Source organism: Arachis ipaensis, chromosome B8 (genome assembly GCF_059453495.1).
Source record: "Arachis ipaensis isolate K30076 ecotype BB chromosome B8, ASM5945349v1, whole genome shotgun sequence".
Taxonomy (NCBI): Eukaryota; Viridiplantae; Streptophyta; class Magnoliopsida; order Fabales; family Fabaceae; genus Arachis; species Arachis ipaensis.
The window spans coordinates 121768425-121787059 of NC_142443.1; the positions used below are offsets into that span (position 1 = coordinate 121768425).

Consider the following 18635-nt stretch of genomic DNA (forward strand, 5'->3'; position numbering starts at 1 on the left):
GTATTTCTTGTTTTATCTTTTAGCTTAGACGAACTTTGTTAGACGAACTTTGTTTCCTTCATCGTTGTACTTCTGGTTTTATCTTTCAGTTTAGACGAACTTTTTTTCCTTCATCGTTGTATTTCTTGTTTTAGTTTTCAGTTTGGACAAATTTTGAATGCATTAACTTAAAATTACATAGATATCGAAATCTAAAATTGAATTACATTAACTGAAATAACTACATTGAAATTCAGAATTGAAATGCAATGACTCAAACTAACACATTTCCCGTGAATCCATCTCATTCAGATAGCGAGTCGATTTGGAACGACCTTTTGACATTCGTTGCAAGGCCAAATTCATGACCAAGGTCGCTCCCGTGTAATCAGGCCACGTCTCCGTGTTGCCCAACGGGGACAAGCTCCTTTCTGTAGACTTTCTGAATTTGTGACATCTTGTATACATCGCTGACATATATCTGGCAATCCAGTCGCTGGTTAGCACAACACGCAATAACATGGCGACATGGAAGTCGCTCCACCTGAAAATGCCCACAGTCGTACCTCTGTCGCGCAAGATCAACAACCAACACTTTTTCACTAGGCATTTCGTGCACCTCAAACACCTTGTTTCTTCTATCAAACCGGTTCACCACGATGTTACCTGCATGCTGCATGTTTTCCTCTATCCGCTGAGTGGCAAACTCAGAGAAAGTTGCTCCAGAACGCTTACGCTGGTAAGCCTCAGTACTCTTCCGCGTAAACAACTCGTTTAACTGATAATATGTTGCTCGGACTAACGCCAATACAGGAAGATTTCGAGCACCCTTCAACACCAAATTAATGCACTCGACAAGGTTTGTTGTCATGTGACCCCATCGATGTCCCTCGTCAAATGCCAAGACCCACTAGGGACGATCGATGTTGTCGCACCAACGAACATAGGCCTCGCCTCGTTCTTACAACCTCTTGTAGTTGACGTTGTACTCCTTCATTGTCCTTGAATACCCAATGTTGACCACAAGTTTTTGCAAGTACGAAACCTTAAATTCCCTCAAGAAGTTACTGTCGATGTGCCGAATACAAAACATCCACCATGCTCTCAGAGGTTGCCAATCGCCTCCACTACGATTGACTACGACCCGGATTGACTCATGACGATCGAAGATTATCCCCACGCCGTCTTTTCTTACAACATGTGTTTGTAAATTACTGAGAAAAAAGTGCCACGCATCAGCAGTCTCACCCTCTACAATAGCAAAAGCAATCGATACAATTTTTTTATTCCCATCTGACACAATTGCAACCAAAAGGCAACCTTTATATTTTTCGTATAGGTGGGTCCCGTTAACCTGAACTAGCAGCTTGCAATATTTGAAAGCTCTTATGCATGGATTGAAGCTCTAGAATACCCTATGAAGTATCCTTACACCGTCCACCTCTTGATTCCCATTATACAAAGGTCGTGTTTCTATTTGAACTTGTGAACCAGGCATCTTCTGAACCATCACCAAGAACCACAATGGCAAAGCTTCGTATGATTCTTCCCATCCACCGAAAACCTTGGCTATCGACTTCTGCTTTGCCAGCCAAGCCTTTCGGTAACTAATAATGTAGTTGAATCTTGCATGGACCTCCGCAATTATAGATTTAACCTTTGTGGATGGGTCAGACTCAACCAATGGCTTCATAGCCTCAGCAATCGTGTCCAAGTCTAACTTCGAGTGATCATGTGAGATCATTCCCGTGGAACACGTGTGCCTCCCGTTGTATCTTCGAATCTCCCAACAGGCTTTCTTCTGTATCAAGCCGGCTCAGATAAGCCAGTCGCACCCACGTCCATAATTCTTGCACTTTGCATAGAACGTCCGTGGCTTGAATTCATAAACAATATAATCGACTTCTCTGGAGACAGTGTAACTCCGAATTGCCGCAATGACTGATATTCTTGAACCGTATTCCATTCTGATCCTAAACTTCCCATCCTTAAGATCAGCAACACCTATAAGAAAACATATTTGTCGTTCATTGATCTGCTAAAACAAAATCAAGTAAATATATTATCCACTGCTCACGTACCTATGTTTATATGTTAGGAAAACTCCGGTGCATGCATGGCATCAAGATCCAAACTATGCATAAAGGGTGGAACGCCCATCGGTTGACTAATTGCTGCTGGAACCACTAAAGTTTCCGCCACTGCCTCACCTCCCACATTGTCGTCATCGTCCTCATCACTGGCTTCATACGTAGCTTCGAACTCCTCATCGCTATCATCGTTCAATCCCAAGTACGCCTCACCTCTGTCATCTTGTACATCTGGGTCATGTTGAACCTCGTCTGCAACAATATCCTCAAACTCAACATATAACTCAATCATCGGGTGTTGCACCTGAGTTTGCTGGTGAATACGAAACATCTGCTAAATAGTTGTTTCGTCGATGATTGGCATAACTTCAAATTGCATCAGGCCGCCAAATATGACAACCGGACTCCTGTAGAGAATGTTGGTCACCCTCTTCATAATATCAGCCTCTATGCTTTGACAGAGCCCGTACTGTAGTTTTGCGAACGTTATAGTGCACGGAACCACAAACGAAAACATATTCTCACACGCAAAACTCACACCCTCATACGTATTTCGTACGACCTCATCGTTGTGGTAAACCACTATGTTGGCAGTGCCCTCCATTATACCGACCTTGGAGAAAAATACTTCTCTCAGAATGAAGCAACATGGTTACGAGCTTTGCTTTTATAGACGAAAGACTCACCTCGCAGGCAACGTGTTGCAAGATCGTCCAACCAACGTCCGCCACGTGGCAACACGCAACCTGCGTGTTGCTGCCACGTAGGAATCACGCATCATGCATGTTGACGGATGGCTGAGACGTGGTCAACACGAAACTTGCGTGTTGCTTTGGATTTTGACAAGTGTTCAATACGTGGGTTGCGTGCTGAGTTAGCATGTTACCTGCGTGTTGTACCTGTGCCTCTGCCACATCCACCTGCCTGTATATACACTAAAAAGGTCCATTTTCTGAAAAACACACATATTTTTTCATATTTAAATTCTTTAGCTGAGTTCTAATAGTCTATTTTTTTTAATAATTATCTTAATATTTAATGAGTAAAAGTTTAAATATATATTATTTTTTAAAAATAAAAAAACATTTTTATTTAAAAATTATAAAAATAATTAAAATTTTTAATTATTTTTCTTTCTCTAATTCATCGTAACCTATGAAGTATAAACTTAGGTGAGTTGTCGTGTCTGTTATCGAATACATTTCTCGTTCAACACGCGTGTCTTCTGCTGTATCTAATCGTATCTTAATAAACAAATAAATATTTTTTCAAACACATTTAAACACACCTAAATACCATTACGTGTCAATATATCCAATTTTATTCTTAACATGTATTCTTGAAATGAATTTAGAAATAATATATATTATTCTTTATTAAGACAAAAAATATTTTATATAATTAAAAAAAATTAAAAATAAATAAAAAATTAATTTATAATTTAATATCAATAAAATATTAAAATATTATTACAATTTTTTCAAAAAGAAAACTTTATATTTTATGTATAGATGTGTGTCCCATGTATTATAAAATTTTAAAATTTGTATGTTCATGTATCTTGTGTCATGTCATATCCTATATCCGTATTAGTGTCTGTGCATTATAGATCTAATTTAAAACAATACTCCAACCCAAAATTGTATATCGCCGAAAGAAAGAAAAATTGTCACTTTTCAACTTTTATCAAAGAATAAACTATAATTTTTAATCATAAATATTTTAAACGCCGACAAATGTAACTATAAAAAAAAATTAAAAGTTATATTCATAAAAAAATACATATTCAAATACTAAAAATTTATAAAAAAAATCCTAAATTATATTTTTTTAATCTTATTTTTATTTTCAAATCTATCCCATTCTTAACCCTAGGAAATCCCAATTTTTTATCCCTCCCTCCCCTTTCAATATTGTTTTCTCTCTATTGTAGCATCAAGCAAAGTGTTAACATCTATGGCTTTTCTTCTAGTCTCGTGTGAAGGAAACAATTAATACAAGTCATCACAAGAAGAGAAGAAAGAACAAGATTTATTGAGAGATAGAGGAGAAACAAAGGTGTACGTTGTTGTTCCAGTAGTAGTGGGAAAAAGCTACATGGTACCTATTATAATATAACTAGGATGAATTAGTATTATTTAGTGGAAGATGCTTACATATAAAGACGTATAAAATGTTTTTTTGTAAAGACGCTTACGTGTTGCATTATTATTGGACGTATTAATGAATTGATTATTTTTTAATTTCTTAACAAATTAGAATAAAACCGATTTTTTTATAACAATAATAATAAATTCAATTCTTTTGGGATCTAATTGTATTTTTAAATTTTTAAAGATTTAAATATCTGCAAAAATAAAAAGTCAGAGATATATTTATCTTTTTATCAAAAAATTTAAAGATATTCGATTTAGATTGTGTAATTCGATATGATCAAACCGGGTCTAATAATTATAATGCAGACAATTGTGTTTATTATTTTTGCTATAATAAACCGATTTTGTTCAGATTTATTAAAAAATAAATTATTAACCGATTTAATAAAGATATCCAATAATAAAATGACAAATATAAACATCTTAAAAAAAAGATATTTTTAATGTCTTTATTAAAATAGTCTCCTTATTTAGTATATCTGAATATTTATAGTAGGAGATTACGTCTTTATTATTACGATTCTCTTAATACCTATAAATACCCTTTTACTTTATTTAATTACCTACAAACATCACCAAGAAATCCTTACTCGTCCGTTGCATCTTCAACGTTAGCTCCGTTTTCAACTTTTTCTTTCTTCTTTAGTTTATTTAATTACCTTATCTCATCTGTGAGTGAAATATCTTGGACAACCCTTCTATTTTTTTGTCCGTTTATGTCCTTCACTTTGGACAATATTTGTTTATTCCTCTTCTGATAAATAAAATAAATTGGATGTCTTTGGAAAAAAAAATACACTTTTATATTGTATTATTTTATACAACTTGAATAGACACGCAAATCATTTCTCCAATTTAGTCTATTCTCTCTCTCCACCGAGTCACTGACTCGTCAAGTACGGAAGCTCCGATTCCGCCTCGAGTCCAACTCAATTAGCTCGATCGAAGATGTGTAGCACCTTCGCCGGTGACGGTGACTCCCCCGTCGCTGGCGAGTTTATGCTGTTCGGCGTTAGGGTGGTGGTGGACTCCATGAGGAAAAGTGTCAGTATGAACAATCTGTCGCAGTACGTGCATCCTCAAGATGACTCCAACAACAACAAAGACGCTGCCTTTTCCACCACCGGTTACGCGTCCGCCGAAGACGCCGCTCCTCACAACTCCGGCAAGATCCGCGAGCGCGAGCGCAAGCGAGGTGTTCGGTGGACGGAGGAAGAGCACAAGCTGTTCCTGGTGGGATTGTAGAAGGTAGGAAAAGGTGATTGGAGAGGGATCTCTAGGAACTACGTCAAGACTCGAACGCCCACGCAGGTCGCCAGCCATGCTCAGAAGTACTTCCTCCGCCGGAGCAATCTCAACCGCCGTCGCCGTAGATCCAGCCTCTTTGACATCACCACCGATTCGGTCTCTTCGATCCCAATGGAGGAAGAACAGATCCAGAACGGAGACAGTGTGCCTCATTCACAGCCTCTGTGCCCTGTAGCCCCTGAAAATAGCAACACCAATGGATTTCCGATGGTGCCGGTGTATCCGTTGGGGGGTTGGTCCAGGTATGATTTCATCAGTCGAAGCTGGGAATCCAATGGATGAACTAACTCTAGGACAAGCAAACATAGAGCTTAATACGCAAACCAAGCTACTCCATCCGATTCCTGTTACTTCAAATCCTAATTATATTCTAATAGTACCAAGTACCAACACACAGCGAGAGTAGAGAGATAAAGAATATGTAATGAGAGGTAAATCAACACTCTTTTTTCTTTCTTTCAGACGAAAAAAAAATGAACTAAAAATTTTTTATACAACTTGCAAGAGCTAGCTAGAAATTTTTAATTTGGGATTGTGATATGGAGACTAGTTGAATTATGGTAAAAGAGAAAGAGTTTTGAGTGAAGAATGAGATACTAGGTCTCGTGGAATTTGAAGAAGGTTGTAATGGTGGTGGGAGAAGGAGGAAGGAGGAGTAAAGATCTGGGATTGACAAGTTAAAAATTGGATAGATTTTGGAATAAAATCAGAGTTAAAAAAGAGTAGTTTGATAATTTTTTATAGTTTTTTGGTATTTGGTAGTTTTGTCGATCAAAATTTATCTTTCACGGATATTATTTTAATTTTTTTTGTTAAATTTATCGGTGTTTAAAACATTTATGTTTAGAAATAAAAATTTATTTATTTTTTACTAAATTCTATATAATTAAATTAAATCACTAAAAAAAATACATTAAGTACAATGTAATGTTACCATTATGTTCTTATTAGCCGAATGCAAAGTTGTAAACAATGGACGTTTGCGTAAATAATAAAAAAACTCTTTTAATACTCTAACCCTTAGCTTGTTTAGTTTGGTGAAAGTAATATACTGATACCTGTACTTGTTATGATGAGTTGATGACCATTTCAGGTCATTAGAGTTCTTTCTTCTTCTGGAAGAAAAATATTATCACGAAAATATTTATCCTAAAATTTAGAATTACTTTGAGATAAATTGATTTGGATTTTGGATAGAGCAGTTATATTACCAAGATTTATCCACATAATTCAACTTCTATTTTTTTTTCATTCTACTTGTAATTATTAACTTTGTTTGTGATACCGTAGATTGGGCCACTCTTCTGTTAAAGTTTTAACCGTTATCGTCCATAGACATCGTACAATTTTACCGAATAGACTTTTCTTGTTTATTTTTTATCAGGGCAATCTATCTAATATATAAAAGTTAAATAGTTCAGTAAACGAAGCTTCACAGTATTCCCTCCAAAACTAAGCTCTCTCCAGACTGACACGTCACAGGAAAAAAACAGTCTTCCCTCCAGTGCGACGAAGCGGGAATTTTCCCGCACAAATCTATTCTCCAAATCAAATTGCTTTCTTCCCTTTTACTTTTATCGACTGAAAATTAAAAACCTAAAAAAAAAGTTAAGAAACTTAATCTTTGTCGTCGTGTCACCATTCCCAACACCCCCACATCCTCTGATCCTTCTCTTCCTCCTCACTTATTCTACTCTTCCTCCCAGCAACCAGTAGGTTGAGATTGTAGCTGAAGATTCTGACTTGATCTTAAACGTCAGACTAAATGGGAAGGGAGATTTCGGAAGTCCAAAGAAGTAGAGCCGACCCAGAGATGGAGGAAGCAGGATGGGGAAGAAAAGGATATTCAAGAACGTGCCACCGCAGCAATAAACAGAGATTGGAGAAGTGGCTATCGAAAAAGTGGAATGGCCTTGGTATCTGCTGCATGTCATGTGCTTGAAAGCATGAAAAGATTCTTCCATACTTCTTCTTCTTCCTCCAAATGCATACTGTTTCAACTGTTATTCCAAGGTGGGATTAACGCTATTGGACTTCAGGTTTCAATATTTGATTCCTTTTCTTTTGCTGACTTTTTCAAGTATTCAACTTTTTTTTTGTTTTGTTTTTGTTTTCCAGTTTAGGGTTTCAGACATATTTAAATGAGTTACAACTTAAAGTGTTGTCGGAAATGGTTCTATAATCATCCACGGGTAAGCATATGATTCTTGCAGAACTCAAGCACCTCCATCATTACATCAATTTCCTTCAAGTTCTTTCTTTCTTTCTTTTTTTGGGTAAAAAAGAAATCAGTAATTGTTGATATATGATATAAGAAGAATGTTGAAATTGATTATAAGATCTACTAATTATTGTCTCAATTAGAAGTTCAGCGTGGTTCTTATTCTTATTAATTATTATGATATTGATATGATTTAAATTTCAGATTGCCTGAAAACATGAAAAGTACAGGTATAGTTGAACTTTTTAATGAAGGAATCCTTGGTTTCATTGTTAAAGATTGTTCATGAAGTAAGGTTGAAGTTGTTGTTTGTGGTATCACTTGGATCCTTTAAATATGAGTTTGTAACAAATTTATTAAATTATCTTTATGTTATCCCAATTTGAAACATTTTTATATAGTTGTGGTTGTTTGGAATATTGGGTAATTACTAAAAGTACTGCAGTATCTGTGAAAATATATGACTCAGGTAATTAGCAACTAAATTGTTTGAATATTTACTTGCCTAACATTATATATTGTTACTTCTGAAATGGAGCTTCGACCAATAGTAAGCTAGAGGTCTTCAGTTACCAGTTTTCATTCAATGAATTTTTTTCTGTTTAATCAAAATGGTTAACTTAATTGTGCAAATAGAAAAGTTTACTATTTCAATATTAGTTAACAAAAGCATTAAACTTGAGCAATTCATACTATCTGTACTCTTTTGTTTTTCTATAGACTTAATTGAGGGGTTTTGTTTTATGTTTCCAATTTACAGGTGATGATGAATTCGATGAATTTTACTTCCAAAAGAAGTACGTTGAAGGTAATTCTCCATTATAAATAAATAATAAAAATGGATCTTCTAAGTTTCTCCCTCTTTTTAAAGAGGAGATAGTAATGTCTCTCCCTTAAGAAATTATGCTTTCTCTATGTTAGGAAGATGCAAAAGGATTCAGATCCCAGTAAACGAAGCTCCACAGTATTCCCTTCAGGTTCGATCGTTACCTCAAATTCCTTCAAGTTCGTTCTTTCTTTCTTTTTTGGATAAAAAAGAAATCAGTCATTACTGATATATGATATAAGAAGAATGTTGAAATTAATTATGAGATCCACTAATTATTGTCTCAATTAGAAGTTTAGGTGGTTCTCATTCTTATTAATTATTATGATATTGGTATGGCTTAAATTTCAGATTGCCGCAAAACGTGGAATGTACGAGTATAGTTGTACTTTTTAATGAAGGAATCCTTGGTTTCATTGTTAAAAATTGTTCATGAAGTAAGGTTGAATTTGTTGTTTGTGGTATCAATTGGATTCTTTAAATATAGGTTTGTGACAAATTTATTAACTTATCTTTATGTTTTCCCAATTTGAAACATTTTTCTATAGATATGGTTGTTTGGAATATTAGGTAATCACTAAAAGTTGTGCAGTATCTATGGAAATACATGACTAAGGTAATTTAGCAACTAAATTGTTTGAACATTTACTTGCCCAACATTATGTATTGTTCCCTTCTGAAAAGGAGCTTCAAGTGATAGTAAGCTAGAGGTCTTCAAGTCTTTATTCAATGAATTGAAGCACCCTATATTTTCTGAGTACATCTATTTTTTTTTTTTCTATTTAATCAAAATGGTTGACTTAACTGTGCAAATAGAAAAGTTTACTGTTTCAGTAATACTTAACAAAAGCATCAAACCTGAGCAATTCATACTACCTATTCTCTTTTGTTATTCTATAAACTTAATTGAGGGGTTTTGTTTTCTATTTCCAATTTACAGGATGATGAATTTGATGAAATTTACTTCCAAAAAAAGTACATTGAAGGTAATTCTCCATTATAAATAAATAATAATATTGGATCTTCTAATTTTTTCCCTGTTTTTAAAGAGGATATAGTATTGTCTCTTCCTTAAGAAATTATGCTTTCTTTATGTTAGGAAGATGCAAAAGGATTCAGATCTTCTCATGTTTTAAGTTGTGTTTCAATCTCTATCATTAAAAGATAAACATTTAATTTTAATCAATGGCCAAGATTGAAACATGACCACCAACATAAGAAGACAATAGCATGAGAAGATCCAAATGCAACAAAACAAAAAATAGAAGGAAAGGAAACAATAATGTGTACTAAAGTGTTCTAAGTGTAGCACCTGTGATGCACGAACGTGATACTTGCGAAATCCTTGAAAACTTTTGAAGTGGTTATCTGGTCATCTTTGACATATGTTTGATTTCCTGCATTTTGATTATTATACCACCCACAAATTAGGACTTAAAGGTGCCTTTTAGCATTATTTCAATTACTACTTTAATGCATGTTGACATGTGTGGTTTAGATGGGAAAAAATGACATATTGTAATGGGGAAAATGGTAAATCAATAACCATTTATAAATTTGTCAAATAAAGGTTAGTTCTTTCCTTTGGAAAATAGTGTACAGAGTTGTTGTCCAAGATGTCACCTTCTGTTCCAATTTGATCTTTGTTGTTTGATTCACATGTTAATAAATTTGAATCCTGAAACAAATTATAGCATAGAAAATGCCATATTTTATGAGTAGCAAGTGGAAAATTGACGGGTTGTTTTTGTGATGCAGATAGAGCATAGAAAAATTGATTTTGATGTCAATAATTATGGTGAGGAGGATGAGGAGGAACAAGGAGCAGAGGAAAAAATGGATACGAGGGAACAACTAAGGAGGACCAAAGTGGATGGAATAATGATGAGATGAAATAACCTGAGAAAGTGTATAAGGATCTTCATCATCTGTAAGAATTATTAACCTTTTATTCTTAAACTTCAAATTAGTTTTGGACTTTTTTTGGTTAGATATTGTTTTCTTCAAGATATTTAATTCATATGAGAAATTGATGCATTAGCACATAGATATATTTTCATAATTTTATACATAAAGTGACAAGTTTGTGGCTACATAGCTTTATTCATTCATTCATTCATTATTGACAGAGGGGATTAGATCCCTTTGATTGAGTCCATTTTAAGTAATTGCGCATAAATTGCATGCTCTATAAAATTAATAAACAATTTGATTTAAGTTTTCAAATGATAAAATTTTCAGCTTCATGATATCCTTTGGTGTTGATTTTAAATTAAAGAGATGGAAATTGACTTGAAATAATATCCATCTTTTGTAGCTGGACAGGAAAGGTTTAGGACTCTGGTGAGTTCTTATTACAGAGGAGTGCAAGGAATCACTCTTGGTAAATTCTAAATTGATTTATACATGACTTTACGAAAAATTTTCAAAATAATAATTAGCATTAATAAACTCTGAGTAACTCCATACTTGCATGGATGTTCTTTGCATTTTTTAGTTTAGAAGGATGCGATATAGAAAAAATTTTAATTTAGAACTAATTAGGAATTACATGTTTATTGTGAAGTTTGGTAGAAAGTAGTATTAGCCCTTGGTTTTAGAAAAGAGTAAAGAAATTGGACATATTCTTAATCTTTGTTGTGATTTGTTATTGTAATGAAAGCTATTGCAAAACTATAAAGCAGGAAAGTTAAAAATTGACTGTAAGCAACATAACTAGAAAATCATTTACACCTCTCCTATTAAAGCAAAGTTTGTAATTACTAAGTTTCTTCTAGCAATGTCATTTCATTTTAGAAACCTACATTTATGTCACTTTGAGTGGTAAAATTATTGAAAAGTTACAAAAGAAATTTAAAAATGTTGTCTTAAGGTTTGCGTAAGTTTTATTTTATGATAAACATTTGAAATTGGATTCATAGAGTTTGATGAGGTTGACTTGAATTTTAAATTATAAGGTTCGCAAGGCTGTACTAGGTAAGCATTCTCTAATTCATGATTCACAATAATGTTTTCATGTTCTTTTGAATATTTTTTTTCAAGCTTTTCAATATTACTTTTCTGAATGAAACTGTCCTTTTCCATTCCTTCTTTGTGTTTATGTTCATTTGAAGCATTAAAAGATAGAGACTAATAATCCAAAAGAAGATTTAGAATGTATAAATTTGGAACTAACATTTGAATGAAGATTTAACAATATTTCTATTTGAGGTAGAAATATTGGGTATAAAATGCTATGCGTTGTATTAACGACAAAAAACATTCAATAGCAGTGTAGTGTGGCCAATTGTAGAGCTAAGATGTGAATTTTTTTATTAATATTCTTAATTACGGCCGATATCGTAAGAATAGTTATTATTGGAAGCTTTTAAGATTTTTCAAAAATAATGCACATAGAAGGAAGTTTTTTAGTTCCTTTATGCATACAATTTTATTAAAAACATGATCAGGGTCATGAACTATTTGTTAAAGTAATTGTAGAGAATTTTTTTCATTTTCCTATAAAATGCAAACTATTTGTTAAAGTAAAATAAATTTAAGTAATTACAATAATTTATTCTAAGTTTATAATTAAAAATATATACTTTAAAATACAGAATTTTACCTTCACTTGGCCAAATCTACAAAGTAGGAATAGTTAGCATTTTATTTATGAGTTCTAGCATTTATTTTCTATTTTAGTTCATTAGTAAGATGGGTTTAGTTGCAAGTCATACTATCTTCACATTAATGAATATTTTTTGTCAATTTCAAACACTTTAGGAAATTTTTACAATAGATCCAGAGTCAAACTTGATAAGAGGGATTAATTTGATAGTTGACCTTATGTGATTACAAATTTTTTTGTGAATTATGTACATAAACCAATTCTTTGATATACTCTAATTAGTGAAATCATTATTTTGTTGCTTTTTTTAATCTTTGAAGTCTATATTACTATTATTTTAATTGACATCCATCATGAAAGGACATACCACTAAACCCAATTTAATTCAATCTAACCATGGTTGAATTTTCTAAACTTGATTATTTTATATAAGATATGTTGCTGAAAAATACTTTGTTTTCTAAAATTGTTAGAGCTCAGCAAAGATGTTTATCAGGTGCAAATATCAGTATATAATTTTGTTTTTGAATGAATAATTCTTATTTTACAAAAGAATTAAGTGATTTTATTAAAGGATTTAGGACAAATATCCAATTCAAATTATCTTACTAAATTTTTAACTTTTTATTATGTTTGTTTTAACAGTGTTTAGCATAGATGTATTCTTATTAAACTGGGGATTTTAATTCTTATTAAGCTTCATACTTGGCTGTTTATGAGAAAAATGAGGCATAGAGTATAGTTGTGAGAAATTGTGTTCGTGAACTTATGTCAATTCTAATGATCTTACTAAATTTTTAATTTTTTATTATTTTTGTTGTAACAGTGTTTATCATAGATGTATTCTTATTAAACGATTTTAATTCTTATTGAGCTTCATACTTGGCTGTTTATGAGAACAAATGAGGCATAGAGTATAGTTGCAAGAAATTGTGTTCCTGAACTTCTAAATTTGTCGATATTTTTGAGAAAGCTAAAGAGTGTTTTTTTTTTTCTAATTAATCCCGTTGAATGTATAGGTTTTATTTGCTGATTTTAGATTATTGTCAACTCATTTTTTTTTTCTTTTTGACGTACTGATGAAAATTTTGTATAGTTTAGAAGGAAAAACTTTAGAAGTATGATCTATGTCAAGCATGGAAAATATCTGAGCGACTTAGTTGAAGAAAATGTAACATATGAACATATTTTTTCCAAAGAAGATGAAAAGTGAAGGAAAATTGTTACTCTAGATTGGCTTTGTCTACACTTTTGTTTGTTCTCAAGTTAATATTTGTTTAGTGCAAAGTTCATTAACAAAATTTTTTTGTATACTGTGACCTAAATTCTAAATGCCATTATATGATTCATGTAGTGAGTTTTACATACTAAAACAAAGGTTGTACTCTCATGAATAAAATTGTACTTAAATTGTCTATTTGCTTCCATTTAATAGCTTATTTAAAAATAATTTATAGATTTTTAGTTTCAAGATTTGTAATTTCCATTTTCTTTATTGATTTGTTTGCTTATTTTAAAATTATGCGTATTGACTTTGACAATGTTTAGCATGATAGTGAAATTATGAAAGTTAATAGCTAATTAAAGGATAGACATGTGGATTCAAGTTTTTAAAAAGTAAAGAAGGACATAGCAGAATAAAGAGAGATATACATATTCATTCTTATGGAAATATATATTAACAAATCTAGAAAAGACAAATATTCCTGTAAAAGAGGATTGTAATTCCTCTATATCTCAGTAAAGGAGATTTTAAAATCGGATATAATTTCAAAAAAAGTCTAAGAAAAAATGTCCTTTTAATATTGAAGTGTTTTGCCAAAATAAAATATACAAAAAATAGTACAAAAAATAGGCATTTTATACAAAAAAATGTAAATAGATAGATATTTTTTTATTAGTAGCTATGATTTTTTTTAATCATTTTTAATTTAAATTTATACTCTAAATGATGTATCTGTTTGAGGTCATGGAAGCAGTTGATTTACTCATGGACAAATCCTATTTTCAAAAACAACAATAATTGTCAATTCGACAATAAAATAACTAAGGCTTTTTTCTTTCCTTTTCAATTTAATAAGGTTTTTTTTTATATATATTTTGTCTATTATAGTTCTATTTAATTATTTAAATTTTATGGAAGTTACTAATTACTCAATACTTCATGATACAAATATAAAAGAAAAAGTATTGTATATTTTCTATTTTAAAGCAAAAATTTTTAATACCAGATGTAACGTATTATTGTTGAATTGGTCACTTTTATTACTTTTATTATTATTAATATTTTTTTTAATGTGTTATTTTTTTATTTACATTTGCAATTTATCCGTGTGTGTGTGAAACAAAAGAAAAATACAGTTATGATATGAATGTAAACTATATTTAAATTGTTAATTAGTGTGAAAAATAAAAGAACACTATTACTATTTGGGAAAATAATGTAATGTAATTTAATATAGATTAAGTACTATTTTAATTTATAAAAATTGAGTTAAATATCACAAAATTGAGAACATCATTTATATTTTGATAGAATCACTTATAAATAATAATGTAACATAATACTTTATAGCATTTTTTTTAATAGTAATATTTTTTGCTTGCTTAAAAATTTTTATGTACTGTTTCGAACAATAATATCAATGTTTTTTTATTTTTTATACCAAATTACAAATGAAATATACTTTTTATTTTATACCAAATAATATTCCATTAAACAAAGCACCACACTATTCCCTCCAACACTAAACTCTCCCCAGACCAACACGTGCACAGAACATACTGTAACCTTGTCTTCCTCCACAACGACATGTGTCCAGTCCAGTAAGTGTTAGAATGCCTTTAAACGAGAATGCCTTTTTAAATGAGCTCTCCAAGTAGTAGTTCTATCAGGAATGATTCTCTACAAGACAGCAGTTCCATTAGTGACATGGCAACAGTGTTCCCTCCAAAAAATAGGGCAACTTGGTTGGATTCTCGGTGGAACTCCTTCCAATATGAAGTGTTCAGTGATGCACTCTTCCTTCCTGCACATATTGAAAGAAAGTTCCACCTCGAGACTCAACATAACAGAAGAATTGAAATGACCTTAGGTTACAGATATTCATGGAATATTGAGCGTGTGAGGGTGTTGCTAGCTTGCAGTTTGGCGCCGTCGGTAAGTGTTTCAAAATTGACAACTTTCAGCTCATTAGTGGATTTCCCGCTCATTTCAAGGATAGGGGTATAGAGAATTCTCTATATATAGCAGGACACTCAACTTCATATACACAAATAAGTTATAGATCATTACCCTTTGTATCCTAATTTCTACTTACTGAAAATCCTGTTGTTATTGTTTCAAGGCAAAATATGGCTGGAACAGTGGATCTTATTGCTGATATCAATGCTACCAAGCTTTCTTGGTCATTGGTTGTGGGGGTGGTTCGATTGTATGAGTTCCCGAGCCAGTGGAATGAAAACAAGGTGTTCAGCTTGGAGATGGTATTACAAGATGTGAAGGTAATTTACGAGCAATTCTAATGGGTTGGAAGTTGTATTTTTTATGCATTGTAATTTTGTTTTGTTCCTGTTGTTTGGAAAATCTCTTGCAGGGTGATAGGATTCATGCAACCATCTCCAAACCTGCGTTGGAGGCATTCAGACACCAAATAAAGGAGCATGCTATTTACAAAATGCAGAATTTTATTGTTACAACTAATAATGGCAAAGTTAGGACAACTCCACATAAGTACAAGCTCAGTTTTTATACAAAGACTGAGGTGATGCTCCAACCAATTGAGACATTTGCTTTTAATCCTTTTAAGTTTCGTCCTTTTGCTGAGCTTGAGTCAAATGGTGCCAGTGATGAAAATCTATTGTTTGGTAAGTTCAATCAATTTAGTCTTTATATTATGCTTTCAATGTTATGTCATATGATTTCAAGTAATATATTTTAACTGCAACATTATTCATTGTAGATTACATAGGTGAGGTTGTGGGAAAGGAAGAGGCCAGGGGAATTATCACACGCACGGGTCACCAAAGCAAGCGTATTGCTCTGCAGTTGGAGGACCTAGAGTAATAATATTTAATATTTGAGTTGATTTCATTTTTAGATTCTGTTCCGAAATTCTCCTTTTCATGCCAACGTGGGGAGAAGTATTAGTGCTCAAACTATGTATGATATTGGTGTTCTCTCTTGGTGTCCCAGGAAGAATAAAATTAAGTGTACATTATTTGGAGAGTTGGTTGACCAAGTGCTTCCACAACTTGAACGAGATGACGGGGAACCTTTCATATTGGTGGTCCAACTTTTTAAAACTAATGTCTATTTGAATTCAGTGAATATTCAAAGTGCCTACTATGTCTCCAAAGTTTACTTCAATCCAAATCTGACTGAGATAAATGAGTTCAAGCAAAGGTATAATTACTTGCTAATACTGCCTGTTTAACTAACATTTTTACTTGTGTTTCTTATCTAGAAAAACCAGAAAAATTTATATATCGAAACATTTTATGTTATGCATAGGTTGAATATGGATATTATTTCCCCTTCACAATGCATCACTCAACTTCAGACCCAACCTCAATACTCTGCCACGGATGAGATCAATGCAGGCATTGTTCCATTGAAGACTATAGAGGAGGTCCTCAATATGCAACAGGTGAGGTTCTTCTCTCATTACTTAGACTAACCATCTTTTAGCTCATTCGTGTGCCATTTGTTAGGAGATGTCGTGCTGGATTATTGCCAATATTGTATCTCTAGAGGTGGGAAAAGATGATTAGTGTTACACTTCATGTAAGACATGCCCGAAGAAGGTTGTTGAAAGTAAAGATAGGTATTGGTGTGACCATTGTAGACGTGTAGGCTTCAAGGCTATGTTGAGGTAATTACTTAGCATACAAAAAAAAATGTGACACTCACCTGACATCAATATTGAAAATGTTGTACCTTGACTGTAGCATTATTTAGTAGGGTTAGAATTTGCTAATTCAATTCTGCTTCCACGGTGCTGCAGGTATAGGCTACAAATAATTGTTACTGATGGAACTGGGTGTCTAAAGCTCATTGTGTGGAACAAAGAAGCAGAGCAGATGGTGGGAAAGCCTGCTGACAAAGTTAACGAGATATGTGTAAGTCAACTTTAAATGTTTATAACCAAGTTATGCAAGGTCAGTTATCTATCTTCCACTAACAACAATTCCTAATGTATGTGTGAAGATGTTGGAAAAGACTAACTCATACCCAAAATACTTGGATAATGTTATTGACAAAAGATTCTTATTCAAACTGAACATTACATACAAGAATATAAATGCCATTGAGGGGGTATACAGTGTAACCAAGCTTTCAGATGAGGACTTACTCATATCGAGCCTCGGGTGTGCCAGCTCTTCTGTTGAAGCCTCTGTAAGTATAACTTTTGGGAGCATTGCTAAGAGCAAATACTATCTTGCATGACAAAAAAGAATGCCCACAGTTATAGTATTACTGAAAATGTACTTTCTTGCAGACTTCCCAACTAATGGGTCATACCTCTCTAACTGAGACAGAAGATGATAGCAATGCCCACGGGGTAGTTTCTCTTTCGAAGGTGAGATTTGTATATATAATGATTGTTAATATTTGTTATGTGGAAAAAATGGTCTGAAAGGTAGATCATGTAAATTGGATATAAACTAATTGTTTAGTTAATGTCAACCAAAGGACTCTGCTGTGGAAAGCAATGGTGATAGCTCTTATCAAACTCCAGCAAAGAGGTCATCCCCTGATACAGTTGATGGATGCATAGGAGAAGCAATTGTCTCTGCAGATGCACAAGCATCGGCTAACAAGACCTTTAGGCGGAATTCTGGAAAAAAAAAGATGGAGTAATTGATCTTTTTATTAGGAAATTTCTAATTGAATGTTATTAGGGGTTATTATGAAGCAGTGTAGTTTGCACTTATATGCATAATGTTATTACCCTTTCATCATTTTGATGCTTCTGTTGATGTTGGAAACCAACCATTAGAAACTGTGGTCATTAGTAATAGATTTTATGGAAGGGCTATGTGTTCCCATCTGCAGTTATTATCAATGTGTAACAATTTAAATTAAAAAGTAATCTTTGGTATTGGCAGACTTCAAAGTCTTTATTGGAAGGCATAAAATTACAGAAAAATAATAATAATAATAATAAAGATGAAAATGTCTTATTTTTTCGGCTGAATATTCTACACATTTTTATTTTTAATATTGGATTAACAATGATGTTTTTCTAAATTGTGATCTACTATGATATTTTTCTAAGATGTGGATGGATTGATTTAATTTATGGAGTACAAATCGGATCGTCTGATTTGTGTTTAAAAAATTAAAAAAAATATGGAGTACACGATTTGTGTACTCTAATTTTTTTTATTTTTTAAACACCTATTTTTTTTAAATTTTTTAAACACCTACTGATTTGTGTACCCC

The 18635-nt window shown here is 32.6% G+C and overlaps 3 protein-coding genes and 2 pseudogenes across 3 annotated transcripts; 3 read left to right on the forward strand and 2 right to left on the reverse strand.

The window, feature by feature from the left end:
- Nucleotides 1–367: 367 nt before the first annotated feature.
- Nucleotides 368–850, reverse strand: LOC148549456 (uncharacterized). Its single transcript, XM_088495750.1, has one exon. The coding sequence runs from the start codon at nt 848–850 to the stop codon at nt 368–370; it is 483 nt and encodes a 160-aa protein (XP_088351876.1).
- A 90-nt stretch (nt 851–940) lies between these two features.
- LOC148549457 (uncharacterized) lies at nt 941–1723 on the reverse strand. Its single transcript, XM_088495751.1, has 2 exons — nt 1414–1723; nt 941–1272 (listed from the first exon to the last, which is right to left on the reverse strand). Exons 1-2 carry the CDS (start codon nt 1721–1723, stop codon nt 941–943), a joined length of 642 nt encoding a protein of 213 aa, XP_088351877.1.
- Nucleotides 1724–5173: 3450 nt separating this feature from the next.
- Nucleotides 5174–10473, forward strand: LOC107611311 (uncharacterized; annotated as a pseudogene).
- A 5068-nt stretch (nt 10474–15541) lies between these two features.
- On the forward strand, nt 15542–16253 carry LOC148549458 (uncharacterized). Its single transcript, XM_088495752.1, has 3 exons — nt 15542–15691; nt 15784–16054; nt 16150–16253. The coding sequence occupies exons 1-3, from the start codon at nt 15542–15544 to the stop codon at nt 16251–16253; spliced, it is 525 nt and encodes a 174-aa protein (XP_088351878.1).
- A 94-nt stretch (nt 16254–16347) lies between these two features.
- On the forward strand, nt 16348–18050 carry LOC107611310 (replication protein A 70 kDa DNA-binding subunit A-like; annotated as a pseudogene).
- The last annotated feature ends 585 nt before the right edge of the window (nt 18051–18635 follow it).